Source organism: Gossypium arboreum, chromosome 5 (assembly GCF_025698485.1).
Source record: "Gossypium arboreum isolate Shixiya-1 chromosome 5, ASM2569848v2, whole genome shotgun sequence".
NCBI classification, from domain to species: Eukaryota; Viridiplantae; Streptophyta; class Magnoliopsida; order Malvales; family Malvaceae; genus Gossypium; species Gossypium arboreum.
The window spans coordinates 3577591-3593148 of NC_069074.1; the positions used below are offsets into that span (position 1 = coordinate 3577591).

At 36.3% G+C, this 15558-nt stretch overlaps 4 protein-coding genes across 5 annotated transcripts; all 4 read left to right on the forward strand.

Annotated features, from left to right (window-relative positions):
• The first annotated feature begins 43 nt into the window (after positions 1–43).
• On the forward strand, positions 44–6214 carry LOC108473427 (probable cyclic nucleotide-gated ion channel 5). Of its 2 annotated transcripts, XM_053027955.1 has the most exons (9): positions 44–338; positions 472–515; positions 1570–1656; positions 1810–2392; positions 2892–3104; positions 3247–3560; positions 4531–4642; positions 4760–4996; positions 5382–6214. In XM_053027955.1, the coding sequence occupies exons 3-9, from the start codon at positions 1598–1600 to the stop codon at positions 6078–6080; spliced, it is 2217 nt and encodes a 738-aa protein (XP_052883915.1). In that variant the 5' UTR covers positions 44–338; positions 472–515; positions 1570–1597; the 3' UTR covers positions 6081–6214. The 2 variants fall into 2 exon arrangements, with proteins under 2 accessions (XP_052883915.1, XP_017630460.1); XM_017774971.2 differs by lacking the exon at positions 472–515.
• Positions 6215–7690: 1476 nt separating this feature from the next.
• LOC108473244 (MDIS1-interacting receptor like kinase 2-like) lies at positions 7691–11343 on the forward strand. The gene is made up of 2 exons (XM_017774761.2): positions 7691–10640; positions 10755–11343. The coding sequence occupies exons 1-2, from the start codon at positions 7757–7759 to the stop codon at positions 11153–11155; spliced, it is 3285 nt and encodes a 1094-aa protein (XP_017630250.2). The 5' UTR covers positions 7691–7756; the 3' UTR covers positions 11156–11343.
• A 786-nt stretch (positions 11344–12129) lies between these two features.
• Positions 12130–13509, forward strand: LOC128292599 (probable cyclic nucleotide-gated ion channel 5). The gene is made up of 2 exons (XM_053027436.1): positions 12130–12677; positions 12829–13509. The coding sequence occupies exons 1-2, from the start codon at positions 12483–12485 to the stop codon at positions 13189–13191; spliced, it is 558 nt and encodes a 185-aa protein (XP_052883396.1). The 5' UTR covers positions 12130–12482; the 3' UTR covers positions 13192–13509.
• Positions 13510–14218: 709 nt separating this feature from the next.
• On the forward strand, positions 14219–15482 carry LOC128293142 (probable leucine-rich repeat receptor-like protein kinase At1g35710). The gene is made up of 3 exons (XM_053028672.1): positions 14219–14510; positions 14600–14868; positions 15213–15482. The coding sequence occupies exons 1-3, from the start codon at positions 14219–14221 to the stop codon at positions 15480–15482; spliced, it is 831 nt and encodes a 276-aa protein (XP_052884632.1).
• The last annotated feature ends 76 nt before the right edge of the window (positions 15483–15558 follow it).

Consider the following 15558-nt stretch of genomic DNA (forward strand, 5'->3'; position numbering starts at 1 on the left):
CCAACTCTAACTTAGTTGGCTTAATACCTTTGGACCACATTGATCTTTACATTGGATTTAAAAAAAAAAAAAGATTGAAAAAAATAAGAGATTTGGTGGATGTTGTTTTTGCATTGTAAATCTCGATTCATCAAGAGATTGGATTTTGATTTTGGTTAAACCATCCATGGAAAATTAGAAAATAAAAGTTAAAAATTTGTAATATTTAAACCCTAATACCCTATCCAACAATTAGCGGGTGTCAAAAGCGACGACGACAACAGCCATATTAGGGATATTTTGGTCATTAATCAATTTGACGCACTTTCTCGTTTTATGTCCGACGTTCTCGATAAAGGGTACTTTCATTTCACCGCCCTATTTTCCTTTCCAATTTTCCTTCTTTTTCTTCGTTTTATTTTTCTCTTTTTTCCCCTTCTTCTTTAGTCGCACGGCTCCTAATTGTGTTTTTTTTTTTGTTCTTTTAACTAGTTCGTCTGTAATTTATTTTTGAAGTTAACTTCAAGGATTTTTTTGTGAGTCTCGCTTTCTCTTTTTCTCGATTAAATTTTTTTTTATATTTGTTCATAACGATATACTTGGAAAGTTTTTACTGCCCTTTTTCTTTTTGCATTTAAATTTTGCTTTGTCTTTTTAAAGTTGTCTGATTATTTCACTTTACTGTAAAACTTACGCGTTCATCTGGTTTGGTTTTGATGAAGTTTGAACAAAGAATTTCCGATCTAGAAGTCCCTTCCCCCTCTAATTAGTATTTTCATTGCGTTTTAGTGAATGTTTTATTCGTTTAATCGGTCAACTAATGGGACTAAATTGATTTTTAGGATACTGAAAATGTTGACGATTCTTGAATGGAGAAAGCGAATGAATGAATCAAGTTAATAGCCATTTTTGGGGATCCTGTAATATAGCTAGAGAATATAATCAATTTCTATCTAATTTAGTTCTAAAGAGATAAGAACTAGGAAGGGGAGACTTACTGAAATGATGGTCGGTACTTGATTAGTAGAAGAAGAAATGAAGTTTGCGGCTTTTGGTAACTTTTAGAAAAGCTGCCTTGATAATAAAAAATTCGGCTTTGCTTCTAAAAAGCAAGAGCAGAGGCATTTAGCTTGTTGGAATTAAAAGAAAAATGAGGTTAACTTATGCTGTAGAGAAATATTAAGCTTTGAGTGATGCTTTATGGATTAAACTGCTAAATTCTAACTGCACAAGTTGGGAATCTTCAAGGGCATGCATTGAGTCAAGTGTGAATTTGTTTCTCAGGAAGTAAAACTCGGATTGGAAGGATTCGATGGTCTGAAAATTTTTGGCCAATTTGGTGTTGGAATCTTTTAAAACAATTTGAGACACAGCATACGATTATATTTCTTCTTGACATTATAAACCTGATTGGTCTTACGAGACATAGGTCTTGTGCTTCCTCAATCTATTCGCATAATTAGAACTTTGGCCAAAGACCTTGCAATATTCTGGCACTGTAGCTGCTTAACTGCTGGAGCTTGACTGATTGTCCAAGCAACTGTACTAATTATTTCTTACTTGATTGAATTGTTTCTTTTTGGTTTGCAGGATGTATTTTTATACTCCATTGTAGAAAATGTTTGATTGTGGTTATAAAGCTCAGTATATGAGTGGGCGGAGGGAGAAATTTGTCAGGTATTGAAAGCAGTATTATAGATGTTCTTTTCTCCACTTCTTTCTCTCCTTCGGTCACAGTTAAAGGCTAATATGCTGCCGCTGCTCTTGGACATTCCTCTTTCTTTAATGAGCGAAGGCATAATCTTCTAGTTTCCTTTCTATGTTCTTCAGGTTGGATGACTTGGACTCTAGATTATCATCATCCTCTGATACAGGATTGAAAAAATGTGGGTTTAACATTGATGGATTAGGTCGCTCTGGCCATGCAAACAATACAACATCAAGATCTTTTAAGAGAGGGATCAGAAAGGGATCTGAAGGACTTAAGTCAATTGGTCGCTCCCTTGGATTTGGGGTTTCACGAGTTGTATTTCCAGAGGATCTTAAAGTTTCAGAGAAGAAGATTTTTGATCCTCAGGATAAATTCCTCTTGCTATGCAATAAATTATTTTTCATATCTTGTATTCTGGCAGTATCAGTGGACCCTCTATTTTTTTATCTTCCAGTTATTAACGATTTGCAAAAGTGTCTAACTATTGATAGAAAATTAGCAGTCAGTGCAACGACTCTGCGGACCATTATAGATGCTTTCTATCTTATACGCATGGCCCTCCAGTTTCGTACAGCTTACATTGCTCCATCATCTCGGGTTTTTGGACGAGGTGAACTTGTGATAGATCCTGCACAAATAGCCAAGCGGTACTTGCAGCGATATTTCATCATTGATTTTCTTGCGGTGGCTCCATTACCACAGGTTTGAAAGTGTCTTTCCCGAGTATTCAATAGCTGATGGCTGCATATTTTCACTTGTTCTAATGTATCTAGCTCTCTTGTTATTGTGTATAATTTTTTTTTTCTTCTCTTGTATCCTTGTTTTGTGTGCCACTGTTGTATTTCTTTATGAGTTCTGTGGGTGATAAATATGTCTAATGCTGTAGAGTTGTTCCCTTCATTCTTCTTGTTTTACCTAGTTGACCCTAAACCCTAAACCCTAAACTTTCTTGCTATAAAGGCTTCAACTTTTTTCTCATTGATACCCTCTTTACTGCATGTAAATCTATCATTTGAAGTGTGAAACACATGAGCAGTTTTTGGTTTATTTTTCATGGAGCATATGTGCTCTGCATTTTTTTTTTTTTTAAATGTGGAGCAAATAATGTCAATTAGCTATCATTGTTGCATGGCATCCTAGTTGCAACTTGGCTGGTCAGAAAATCTATAGCTTTCTCATTTTTTTTTGCGCATAAATGCAGATTGTTGTTTGGCGATTTCTTCAAAGTTCCAATGGTTCAGATGTACTAGCAACAAAACAGGCCTTGTTTTTTGTTGTCTTGCTTCAGTACATCCCTAGGTTTCTTAGAGTTCTACCCTTGACATCAGAAATGAAAAGAACAGCAGGTGTCTTTGCTGAAACTGCATGGGCTGGAGCTGCATATTATTTGCTATTATATATGCTTTGCAGTCATGTAAGTGTTTGTGTCTTTATTGAACTAGTTAACTATTCTCTTCCCTATTTGTTATGATGCTGTCTGAACCTTGTTCTTCGGCAATGAATCTTACTTGTAGAATCATGTTTTGATCTGTATTTTTGTTGGATGAATGATTCAGATAGTAGGGGCATTCTGGTACTTGGTAGCTGTAGAGCGAAATGATACATGCTGGCAGAATGCATGCAAGGATATTGGTAGTGACTGCAATAAAGATTTCTTGTATTGTGGGAATCAGCAAATGAAAGGTTACAACATATGGAAGGGCATGCGAGATTCTGTTCTTAATGAAAAGTGCCCAGCTGATGAAAATGATGATAATCCTCCATTTGATTTTGGAATCTTCACCCAGGCTTTATCATCTGGCATTGTTTCATCAACTAAATTCTTTTCCAAATACTTGTACTGTTTGTGGTGGGGTCTACAGAATTTGAGGTGTGTAAACATATTCCTCCTAACTGCTGATCAAGAGATACAAAATAATAAAAAGAAAATAGCAGTGGATTCTGTTATGTGATATTTTGGAGGATATGCTTGTTTATACTACAACAAATAATTGCATTCGTATGAAACATCAATAATTAGAAGGTGGCAAAGTTTATTTGTGGTTTTGCATTGAATAATCTTTCCAAAACATTTTTTTTTTAAAGGGAACTTGCTAGAGACTACTTGGAAAGTTTTCATGAGTGGCACTCTAGGTTGTATCTTCTGTTTTCTGTATATCCATTATCTATTAACAGGGAACTAGATGATACAGGAAACATATATTAGAGATCTACATTGTGACTGCAGTCCTTTGGTCAACTCATAATGTTCTAAAACTTAGAATTGAAGCCACATGTACCCACTTTTTCTCATGGATCATGGGTTCTAATAGGCATCTCACAACATTTCTCTTGTATTCATCCTATATTTGCTATTCTACTTTGAAATCTTACCTTCCTATCTCCTCCAAACTTTTGGCCTTGCTTGACTAAATAAATAAATAAAATGCCTGTTACCCTTTGTGTTTTTAATACTTGATATTTGGTTATTAGATCAGCAAGCCTACTCTCCTTAATGTGATAATTCAGTTATTTGTGATTATACATTCTCTATGCTTGTGTTTATCATATTCTGAGCAAAACTTTACTCAGCTTTTTCATTTTTTAAGAACTCTTTTCTAAGGTGCCTGTAGTCTGTAGTGTAGATTGTCGGATGTCTCTGTACCTACACATGTATAAAATATAATCTTGTGCTGGACATTCAAGAAAATCGAAAATATGTTGTATGACAGAAGGCATTGTTAACTATCCATTAAATTTCAGCTAATATATCATGCCAAAATGAATAAATTATGTAAATGATGCATGTGTCTCTCTGATATTTATCTTTTATAAAAACTAAACCATCAATTCCTTTGCAGTACCCTTGGCCAGGGGCTTCAAACTAGTACCTATCCTGGTGAGGTTATATTCTCCATAGCACTTGCAATTTTTGGACTCATCCTCTTTGCACTGCTGATCGGAAACATGCAGGTGAATTTTGGACTTGATCTCATGCTTTATCTAATTAATGACTAAGTTGAGTGAAACTCTTGAAGCACCTGATCCAATGATCTTCTGGAAATGCGGTTGCTTTCATGTTATAAACAGACTTATCTTCAATCTCTTACAATTCGGCTAGAAGAAATGAGGATCAAAAGGCGTGACTCAGAACAGTGGATGCATCATCGGATGCTTCCCCAGGATCTTAGGGAACGGGTAAGACGGTATGACCAATACAAGTGGTTGGAAACACGTGGTGTCGATGAAGAAAGCCTGGTTCAGAGCCTTCCAAAGGATCTGAGGAGAGATATCAAGAGGCACCTCTGTCTGGCTTTGGTTAGAAGGGTAAATTCTTTTCCTTTCTCTTTTTCACATCTCAGTCATTTATTTTTCTGTTTTAATTTGGTTTGCGGTGTCTTTTCTATTAGTAGTAGTGAGAAATACTAAGTTGTGGATTGTTTGTGCAATACAATACCATGACTGTTATTCCCTAGTAAATTCTCATGATTGTATTATGTATGTAACTTGATTGCTAATGGGTTATAGATTTTTAGTGGATTTTCTGGTAAATAGTCCTGAAATTTTTGTGCTCTTATTTCGTGATCTCAGTTCAGTTTATATTTGCATAGCGAATTAGTCTTTATCCTCAACTTTTGTTGTCGTTTTCCAACTGGCCTCCAATAATTTATTGGTCTGTAATATTTTGTAACTGCCTTACTTCATTTTGTAGGTTCCTTTGTTTGAGAATATGGACGAGAGGTTGCTTGATGCCATTTGTGAACGGCTTAAACCATGCTTGTTTACCGATAGGACTTACATAGTTCGAGAAGGGGATCCAGTTGATGAGATGCTTTTTATTATTCGTGGCCGCCTTGAGAGTGTAACGACAGATGGTGGGAGGAGTGGGTTTTTCAACCACAGTTTGCTGAAAGAAGGAGATTTCTGTGGAGAGGAACTTCTAACATGGGCATTGGACCCCAAATCCGGTGCTAACCTTCCAACATCTACTCGGACGGTGAAGGCTTTGACTGAGGTTGAGGCTTTTGCCCTTATAGCTGAGGAGTTAAAATTTGTGGCGAGTCAATTCAGGCGTCTTCACAGTAGACAGGTGCAACATACATTCCGTTTTCATTCACAGCAGTGGAGGACCTGGGCAGCTTGCTTTATCCAAGCTGCTTGGCGGCGTTATTCCAAGAGAAAGATTATGGAACTGCATAGGAAGGAAGAAGAGGAAGCAGAAGGGTCAGATGGAAACCGTAGTAACAGTGGTGGAGGTTCATACAGCCTTGGTGCCACTTTCTTGGCTTCTAAGTTTGCAGCAAATGCTCTTCGTGGCATTCATCGAAACCGGAATGCTAAGAGTGCCAAGGAGCTGGTGAAGCTACAGAAGCCTCCTGAGCCTGACTTCGCTGCTGAAGATGCAGATTGATACGTTACCGCTAATTTTGAGAGTTAAAATACTGTTAGTTTCTTCTAATTGTACTTTGCTTGAAGATTAAAAACAATGTATAATACAAACACACTCCAGTTCGGAATTGCAATTGGAAAGCTTGATGGAAGAAATGTCAAAGCTTGCTTGCTGCATTAAGACAATGAATTCCCATATTTACTTCTCATTTCCTAAGCCACTTATAAAATAGAATATTCAGGCCCGTAATTTCGTTCCAATTGTCTCTACAAGTTGCAGTGTGATGGTGATGAAACATATGTTCAGATTTTGGTGACCTTACCAGAAGGAACTTTTGCTAATGAAAAAATCGTTTCCAATGTTAGATGATGATTGGATTCTTTTCAGGAGTGGATTCAGGGGCGGTCTTGAAGCTTGGTCTTCCTTCCAAGTGATACACTTTTCAACAGTTGGGATGTAGGTCCCGTAACAAATATCAATGGTTAGTCAGCACCTTAGTTCACGAAAAAGCTTGACAGTTGACATGACATAACGCTTCTTCCGGGAGACCCAAAAGTAACAATGACTTGGACTATTCCAAGGGACTGGAAAATTCTTGAATCGAACGAGTAGGATATGAAACACCTGGCGACAGCATACTGTACAACCCCAATAAACACGAAGAAATGGGGCACACAAAAGTACGGGCTATAAATGTGGGTTTTTTACTTAAATAATTAAAAAAATTAAATATTGAAATAAATTATCAACTGGATTATATATTAAAATAATTTTTTTGGGCCGTGTCTATCTGACAGACATAACCATTTTTTTATATTAAAATATTTTTTTTATTTTTTAAAAATTATTATTTTATGGGTGGCGCTTTTCTCATAGGTGTCACTGCTTGTATTTTTTTTCTAAATCAATATATGATTCATGTAAATATACAAAAATAATATGAGGGTAGGTGGTGCCTATCTGGTAGACGCGATTGATGAAGCCTATCTCATAATCGCGAATGGTTGAGCAAAATAACTATAATTTTTTTAAATTTACCTTACTAAAACTCACAAAACACAATAATTTATAATAAATTACTAACAAAATATTTAACAAAATAATTTTACATTACTAAAAACTCAACAAATACTAAACTAAACACAACAATTTATAATATAATCTTAAATTATTAATAAATTAATTTTAGAATAATTACAAAACAAAACAATTTATAACATAATACTAAATTATTGACAAATTAATTTTAAAATAATTATAAAAATAAAAAATTTACATTCTTACAAAATATTAACTTAAAACCATAAGCACTAAACATAAACAATTTATAAATAATAATTAATAACAAAAATATTTTCGTAAGGGGCAGAGTGAGGTAGTTGGGCCTACCTGTCAAAAGAGACTAATCTCAGATATTTTAACTCGTATTTTAACCTGCTCACATTATTTTGACATGTATATATATTTAAATACTTTTAATAAAAATAAAATAATAATATTTTATTTAAACTAAAAAAATTAATATAAAAAGGTGTTTGGGCGCGCATAAAAAACAATTTTCATATTTAATTTTTTTAAAAATTATTTAAGTAAAAAACCCTATAAATGTAATACTTACTAGCTTTATAACCAGTCTGAGCCACTTGTTTCCCTTTAAAGTTGAGTGTAACCAATACTTGCCCTTAAAATTTTGAGCTATGCTATTTTTTATCAACAAACTGGCCTCTTCATCAGTCAGGGTCTTCTTCTTCAGCCTGCTTTTGGTTTCTTCTTTCCATTACGTTGATTCTGTTTCAGGAACTTTTAGAGAAGAAGCATCAACAAGACTGAAGGAATCGAATGCTCTTCTAAAATGGAAGGCTAGTCTTGATAATCAAAGTCAATCCTCCCTCTCTTCTTGGGATGGAAATGGCCACTGTAACTGGACTGGGATCATTTGTGACAAGTCTAGAAGGGTCAACCAGTTAAACCTTTCAAATTTCGGTTTAAAAGGTGAACTCTATGGTTTTAGCTTCTCTTCTTTCCCCAAACTTAATGTTATTGATCTCAGCTCCAATTATCTCAGGGGAACCATCCCATCAGGTGTTGGTAATCTATCTAGGTTAACATACCTGGACTTGTCTTCCAATAATATTTCTGGGTATATTCCCTTTGAAATAGGAAAGCTAAGGTCTATTTCAGAGCTTTATCTGGAAAGAAACATCCTAACAGGTTCGATCCCTCCTTCCATAGGAAACCTGACAGACCTGTCTTTTCTCTACTTACAAAAAAACATGTTCAATGGTTCTATACCTCAACAAATTGGAATGATGAAGTCCCTGTATAAACTTGCACTCTCTGACAATAATCTGGTCGGTTCTCTCCCTCCCTCTATTGGAAACTTAAGCAACTTATCTGTTCTTCGCCTTCATAACAATAAAATTTCGGGGTCCATACCAAAAGAAATTGGAATGCTGGGTCCCCTTGAAGTGATTAATTTGTCCAATAATAGTCTTACTGGTGAAATTCCTGCTTCTATAGGAAACCTGACCAAAGTATATTGTCTTTACCTTTTTGCTAACAACTTTCATGGTTCGATTCCTCAACAGATCGGAGAAATGAGATCTCTCATTGACCTTGAATTGTCACAGGCAAATCTCTCGGGTTTAATCCCTGCTTCTATAGGAAACTTGAAAAAATTGTCATATCTTTACCTTCAGCTTAATACACTATCAGGATTTATTCCTTCTAGTATTGGAAACTTGACAAATCTCATTGAACTATTCCTGCATTGCAATAAGTTACAGGGCTCGATTCCTTGGGAATTAGGTAAACTCCTATCCCTTGATGAGCTACTACTGTTCGGCAACAGTCTCAGTGGTTTCATTCCAGCAGAGATGAACAATCTTACAAGTTTGAAAGCTTTTGAAGTCTCTGAAAACTTCTTGATTGGCCATTTACCACAACAGGTGTGCCTTGGCGGAGTACTGGAAAGTTTTACTGCCCATGACAATTATTTCACGGGTCCAATTCCCAAGAGTTTGAAGAACTGTACCAGCTTATGCAGAGTTCGGCTTGAACACAATCAACTTATCGGGAATGTATCTGAAGAATTCGGCATATACCCGAACTTGGACTATCTTGATCTGAGTGGAAATAAATTGATTGGTGAGCTATCATCAAAATGGGGTCAGTGCCACAATCTAACAAGCCTAAGGATCTCTAACAATAATCTCTCTGGTGAAATACCCTCAGAACTTGGAAAGGCAACTCAGCTACGAGCATGTGACCTTTCTTTAAATCATCTAACTGGAGGCATTCCAAAGGAACTAGGAGAGCTAAAATTGTTGTTCAGCCTAATGCTGAATGATAATCATCTTTCAGGAAGTATTCCTCCTGAAATTGGAATCCTATCTAGTCTTGTTCATCTTAACTTGGCGGCAAACAAGTTAAATGGCTTCATTCCAATATGGTTGAGGCAGTGTGAAAATCTCTTGGAACTGAATTTGAGTGTCAATAGATTGAGTGGAGGAATTCCTTCTGAGGTTGGCAGCTTGTCTTTTCTTCAAATTCTTGATCTCAGTCAGAATTTTCTGATAGGTAAAATACCGAAGGTAGTTGGGAACTTGAAATCTTTAGAAAAGCTGAACCTCTCTCACAATAAACTCTTCGGTTTTATTCCCTCAACTTTTGATGATATGTTAAGCTTAACATCTGTTGATGTATCCGACAATCAGTTGGAGGGTCCTCTTCCAGACAACAAGGCCTTTCGAGAGGCTTCATTTGAGGCTTTCAGAAACAACAAAGGCTTGTGCGGCAATATCACAGGTTTGGAAGTATGTTCTTCAAAATTAAGCAGTAATGTTGATCGGAAAAAGAATAGAAAAATTGTGATTGCAACTGTAGTCCCTATCTTATTCACAGTGCTTATTGTATTTGTTGTCTTTGGGATTCTTTCTTCTTCAAAACGAAGAGAAAGGAATACGGAGAACACACCAAGGGTAGTAGCAAGTGATTCTCTGTTTGAAATTTGCAACTATGATGAGAAAATGTATGAAAACATAGTTGAAGCAACTGAAGAATTTGACTCCAAATACTGCATTGGAGTTGGGGGATATGGAACTGTTTACAAGGCAGAATTGTCTGATGGTCAAATTGTTGCTGTGAAAAAACTTCACCCACTTCCAGAAGGTGGGGTGGGAGATCAGAAAGCTTTCAACAATGAGATTCGGGCCTTGACTGAACTAAGCCATCGCAATATTCTGAAACTTTATGGCTTCTGTTCCCATCCCCAACACTTGATTTTTGTATACGAGTTCTTGGAAGGGGGAAGCCTGGAGAAGATACTGAGGATTGATGAACAAACAATGGAGTTTGATTGGATTAAGAGGGTAAATGTTGTTAAAGGCATGGCTAATGCTGTGGCCTATATGCACCATGACTGCTTCCCTCCTATGGTCCATCGTGACATTTCAAGCAAGAACATTCTGCTAGATTCAGACTATGAGGCTCATGTTGCAGACTTTGGCGCTGCCCGGCTTCTTAGGCCTGATTCATCCAATTGGACCTCATTTAAAGGCACTTTTGGTTACACGGCTCCAGGTATGCTTTGTTTTCATTTCTTAAGCTACAATTATTCTGAACTTAGATAAAGTCAATTGTTAAACAGAAGCTGGAGTCATAACCATGCACTTGAGCTCGCTTTTTGTTTTGTAGAGCTTGCTTACACCATGCAAGTGAATGAAAAATGCGATGTCTTTAGTTTTGGAGTGGTGACACTGGAAACGCTTATGGGAAGGCATCCTGGGGATATGGTATCTTTCCTGTCATCAGCAGTTTCTTCACTCATACCATCATGTTCATCATCAGCAACCTTCAATCATTTACTACTGAAGGATATGTTAGACCAGCGTCTTCCATCTCCTAGGGAACAAATAGCAGCGGAAGTGGTCTCCGTTGTAAAACTTGCATCTCTATGCCTACATGCCACCCCACAATCTCGACCAAGTATGCAACAAGTTTCTCAGGAGCTGTCAACTCAGAATCCACCCTTGGTGAAGCAGTTTCACACAATAACAATAAGCCAACTGTTTGATTCCAGCTGTTATACATCCTGAAGCCTGGCATGAAATACTCCTTTTTTTTTTTTTTTGTTCTGTTCTGATTCTGCATTTTCTTGCTTTCCCATGTTTTTATCACTTAATGTTCCAATTAGTTTGTATTATCCAAGTCTCAATTGGATTTGTCTGAATCCTACAAGACATCGACCAAAAAATAAATGGTTAGCATACTGACAGTTTTCTGCCATTTGCTTCACTTTTATGTTAGATATATATTTTAATCTCTTGATTGATTATATATTTATCTGTGCTTTCACTTTGACGGTTTTTTTCGGTCTGTAAACAATTCTTGCCTCTTGCTCACTTGTATTCTTGCCCAAAGTCTTATGGTATTATAGTAATAAGCATTTTCAAAGTTAAAAATATTTTCATGGTTTTGGATTAACTTTAATTAAAATAATTAATTATAAGGATTTTTATAATTAATGTGTTGGATTAATGAATCTTATGTTTGTATTTTGTTGGTAATTGTGTTGAAAAGTGATTAAAGTCTTCATGTCAACGTTCCTAACGTGACTTGGATTAAAATCATATATAATGTTGGGTTTATATAATTTTTGGTGGGTGTTTTCACTCAGTTAAGATATTTTAAATTTTTAATGATTTAATTTCTTTTTATATGTTTTATCGTTGCACTCAATATTTGCTGTATTTACTAAAATTGATAATGTAAATAATTTTAGTCCGAACTTTTACTTAAATAGTTATAATAGTTTGTAAAATATACTTCAGTATATATTGAAATTGATAATTGTAATCAATTATGTATATTTTTTTATTTTTTAAATTGATAATTATATTTAGTTCCAATGGTTCAGCAGTGCTAGCAACAAAACAGGCGTTGTATTTTGTTGTCTTGCTGCAGTACATCCCTATTTTTCTTAGAGTTCTACCTTTGACATCAGAAATGAAAAGAACGCAGGTGTCTTTGCTGAAACTGCATGGGCTGGACCTGCATACTATTTGCTATTATATATGCTTTGCAGTCATGTAAGCTTTGTGTCTTTGCTGAAACTGCATGGGCTGGAGCTGCATGCTATTTGCTATTATATATGCTTTGCAGTCATATAAGCTTTGTGTCTTTATTTCACTAGTTAAACTTGTCAATTATTCTCCTCCCTGTTGCTTTTGATGCTGTCTGAACCCTGTCCTTCGGCAAAGAAGCTTACTTGTAGAATCATGTTTTGATATCTGTTTTTGTTGGATGGATGATTCAGATAGTAGGGGCATTCTGGTACCTGGTAGCTGTAGAGCGAAATGATAGTGCTGGCACAACGCTTGTAAGGATATTGGTAGTGATTGCAACTACTGTGGGAATCAGCAGATGAAAGGCTACGACATATGGAAGGGCATGCGAGATTCTGTTCTTAATGAAAAGTGCCCAGTTAATGAAAATTATAATAATCCTCCATTTGATTTTGCAGTCTTCACACAAACTTTATCATCTGGTATTGTTTCATCAACTAAACTCTTTCCCAAATACTTGTACTGTTTGTGGTGGGGCTCTACAGAATTTGAGGTGAGAAAACATGTTCCTCCAAACTGTTGATTGAGAGATATAAATTAAGAAAAGCAGATAGCAGTGGATTCTGCTATGCGATATTTTGGAGGATATAATGTTTATACTAACACAAATAATTGCATTCGTATGAAACATCAATAATTAGCAGGTGGCGAGTCAATTCAGGCGTTTTCACAGTAGACAGGTGCAACATACATTCTGTTTTCATTCACAGCAGTGGAGGACCTGGGCAGTTCGCTTTATCCAAGCTGCTTGGCGGCGTTATTCCAAGAGAAAGATTATGGAACTGTGTAGGAAGAAAGAAGAGGAAGCAGAAGGGTCAGATGGATACCGTAGTAACAGTGGTGGAGGTTCATACAGCCTTGGTGGCTGTTTCTTCGCTTCTAAGTTTGCAGCAAATGCGCTTTGTGGTATTCATCGAAACCAGAATGCTAAGAGTGCGAAGGAGCTGGTGAAGCTACAGAAGCCTCCCGAGTCTGGCTTCTCTGCTGAAGTTGCAGATAGATACTGACTTCTCTGCTGAAGATGCAGATTGATACGTTACCGCTAATTTTGAGAGTTAAAATACTGTTTTGTACTCTGCTTGGAAGATTAAAAACAACGTATAATACAAACACACTCCAGTTTGGAATTGCAATTGGAAAGCTTGATGGAAGAAATGGCAAGACTGTAAAAGCTTGCTTGCTGCATTACGACAATGAATTCCCATATTTATTGCCCATTTCCTAAGCCAGTTATAGTATAGAATATTCAGGCCCATAATTTAGTTCCAATTGTCCCTACATGTTGCAGTGTGATGGTGACCTGTACCAGAAGGAATTTTTTCTAATGAACAAACCGATCCCAATGTTTGGTGGCGATTGGATTGTTATTAAATTTCAGGAGTCGGTTCAGGGGCTGTCTTGAGGCTTGGTTTTCCTTGGTCTTCCTTTCAAGCTATCAACAGTTGGATGAAGGTCCAGAAACAAATATTAATGGTCAGTCAACACCCTAGTTCACGAAAACGGTTGACAGTTGACATGACATAATGCTTCTTCACGGAGACCCAAAAGTAACAATGATTTGGACTGTTCTAAGGGACTGGAAAATTCTTTAATGGAACAGGTAAGATATGTGTTGGGATCAACCGATTAAGTAACAAGTAAAAAATAGAATAAATTAAGAAATTGAATAGATAAATTTAACGTGAAAAATCGTTTCAAAGAGGATAAAAATTACGAGTAAAGATAATTTTACTATAATCACAAAAAAAACAAATAGTATAAAAATTTAAAAACAAAGAACCTAGTTGAAACAAATAAACAAAGTTTAACTAGAAAATTATTTCTCAAATTTAACTGAAATAGAATCGTACTTAACAATACGAAACACTTGGCCACCGGCATACTTTTCAACCCCAATAAACACGAAGATACGCGGAACACAAAAGTACGTTGGCTATAAATGTAATACTTAGTCTATCTTTATAATCACCGTCTGAGCCACTAGTTTCCTTTAAAGTTGAGAGTAACCAATACTTGCCCTTACAGATTTAAGCTATGCTATTTTTTATCAACAAACTAGCCTTTTCATCATTCAGGGTCTTCTTCTTCAGCCTGCTTTTGGTTTCTTCTTTCCATGTCTTTGATTCTGTTTCGGGAACTTTTAGAGAAGCATCAACAAGACAGAAGGAACCGAATGCTCTTCTAAAATGGAAGGCTAGTCTTGATAATCAAAGTCAATCCTCCCTCTCTTCTTGGGATGGAAATGGCCACTGTAACTGGACTGGGATCATTTGTGACAAGTCTAGAAGGGTCAACCAGTTAAACCTTTCAAATTTCGGTTTAAAAGGTGAATTCTATGGTTTTAGCTTCTCTTCTTCCCCAAACTTAATGTTATTGATCTCAGCTCCAATTATCTCAGCTGAACCATCCCATCAGGTGTTGGTAATCTATCTAGATTAACATACCTGGACTTGTCTTCCAATAATCTTCCTGGGTATATTCCCTTTGAAATAGGAAAGCTAAGGTCTATTTCAGAGCTTCATCTGGAAAGAAACATCCTAACAGGTTCGATCCCTCCTTCCATAGGAAACCTGACAGACCTGTCTTTTCTCCACTTACAAAAAAACATGCTCAATGGTTCTATACCTCAACAAATTGGAATGTTGAAGTCCCTGTATAAACTTGCACTCTCTGACAATAATCTGGTCGGTTCTCTCCTCCCTCTATTGGAAACTTAAGCAACTTATCTGTTCTTCGCCTTCATAGCAATAAAATTTCGGGGTCCATACCAAAAGAAATTGGAATGCTGGGTCCCCTTGAAGTGATTAATTTGTCCAATAATAGTCTTACTGGTGAAATTCCTGCTTCTATAGGAAACCTGACCAAAGTATATTGTCTTTACCTTTTGCTAACAACTTTCATGGTTCGATTCCTCAACAGATCGGAGAAATGAGATCTCTCATTGACCTTGAATTGTCACACGCAAATCTCTCGGTTTAATCCCTGCTTCTATAGGAAACTTGAAAAATTGTCATATCTTTACCTTCAGCTTAATACACTATCAGGATTTATTCCTTCTAGTATTGGAAACTTGACAAATCTCATTGAACTATTCCTGCATTGCAATAAGTTACAGGGCTCGATTCCTTGGGAATTAGGTAAACTCCTATCCCTTGATGAGCTACGACTGTTCGGCAACAGTCTCAGTGGTTTCATTCCAGCAGAGATGAACAATCTTACAAGTTTGAAAGCTTTTGAAGTCTCTGAAAACTTCTTGATTGGCCATTTACCACAACAGAAGTCTCTGAAAACTTCTTGATTGGCCATTTACCACAACAGGTGTGCCTTGGCGGAGTACTGGAAAGTTTTACTGCCCATGACAATTATTTCCTATC

What these genes read in the sequence shown, in the direction of transcription:
- LOC128293142 (XM_053028672.1), top strand. Translation starts at nt 14,219, where the DNA reads ATGCTATTTTTTATCAACAAACTAGCCTTTTCATCATTCAGGGTCTTC. An exon ending in TTCAAATTTCGGTTTAAAAG is followed by an intron (nt 14,511 to 14,599) that starts GTGAATTCTATG and finishes CCATCCCATCAG; the next exon opens with GTGTTGGTAATCTATCTAGA. An exon ending in CACTCTCTGACAATAATCTG is followed by an intron (nt 14,869 to 15,212) that starts GTCGGTTCTCTC and finishes CTTTACCTTCAG; the next exon opens with CTTAATACACTATCAGGATT.
- LOC128292599 (XM_053027436.1), top strand. Translation starts at nt 12,483, where the DNA reads ATGAAAGGCTACGACATATGGAAGGGCATGCGAGATTCTGTTCTTAAT. An exon ending in GGGGCTCTACAGAATTTGAG is followed by an intron (nt 12,678 to 12,828) that starts GTGAGAAAACAT and finishes AATAATTAGCAG; the next exon opens with GTGGCGAGTCAATTCAGGCG.
- LOC108473244 (XM_017774761.2), top strand. Translation starts at nt 7,757, where the DNA reads ATGCTATTTTTTATCAACAAACTGGCCTCTTCATCAGTCAGGGTCTTC. An exon ending in TTTTGGTTACACGGCTCCAG is followed by an intron (nt 10,641 to 10,754) that starts GTATGCTTTGTT and finishes TTTGTTTTGTAG; the next exon opens with AGCTTGCTTACACCATGCAA.
- LOC108473427 (XM_053027955.1), top strand. Translation starts at nt 1,598, where the DNA reads ATGTTTGATTGTGGTTATAAAGCTCAGTATATGAGTGGGCGGAGGGAG. An exon ending in CGGAGGGAGAAATTTGTCAG is followed by an intron (nt 1,657 to 1,809) that starts GTATTGAAAGCA and finishes TATGTTCTTCAG; the next exon opens with GTTGGATGACTTGGACTCTA. An exon ending in TGCTGATCGGAAACATGCAG is followed by an intron (nt 4,643 to 4,759) that starts GTGAATTTTGGA and finishes TGTTATAAACAG; the next exon opens with ACTTATCTTCAATCTCTTAC.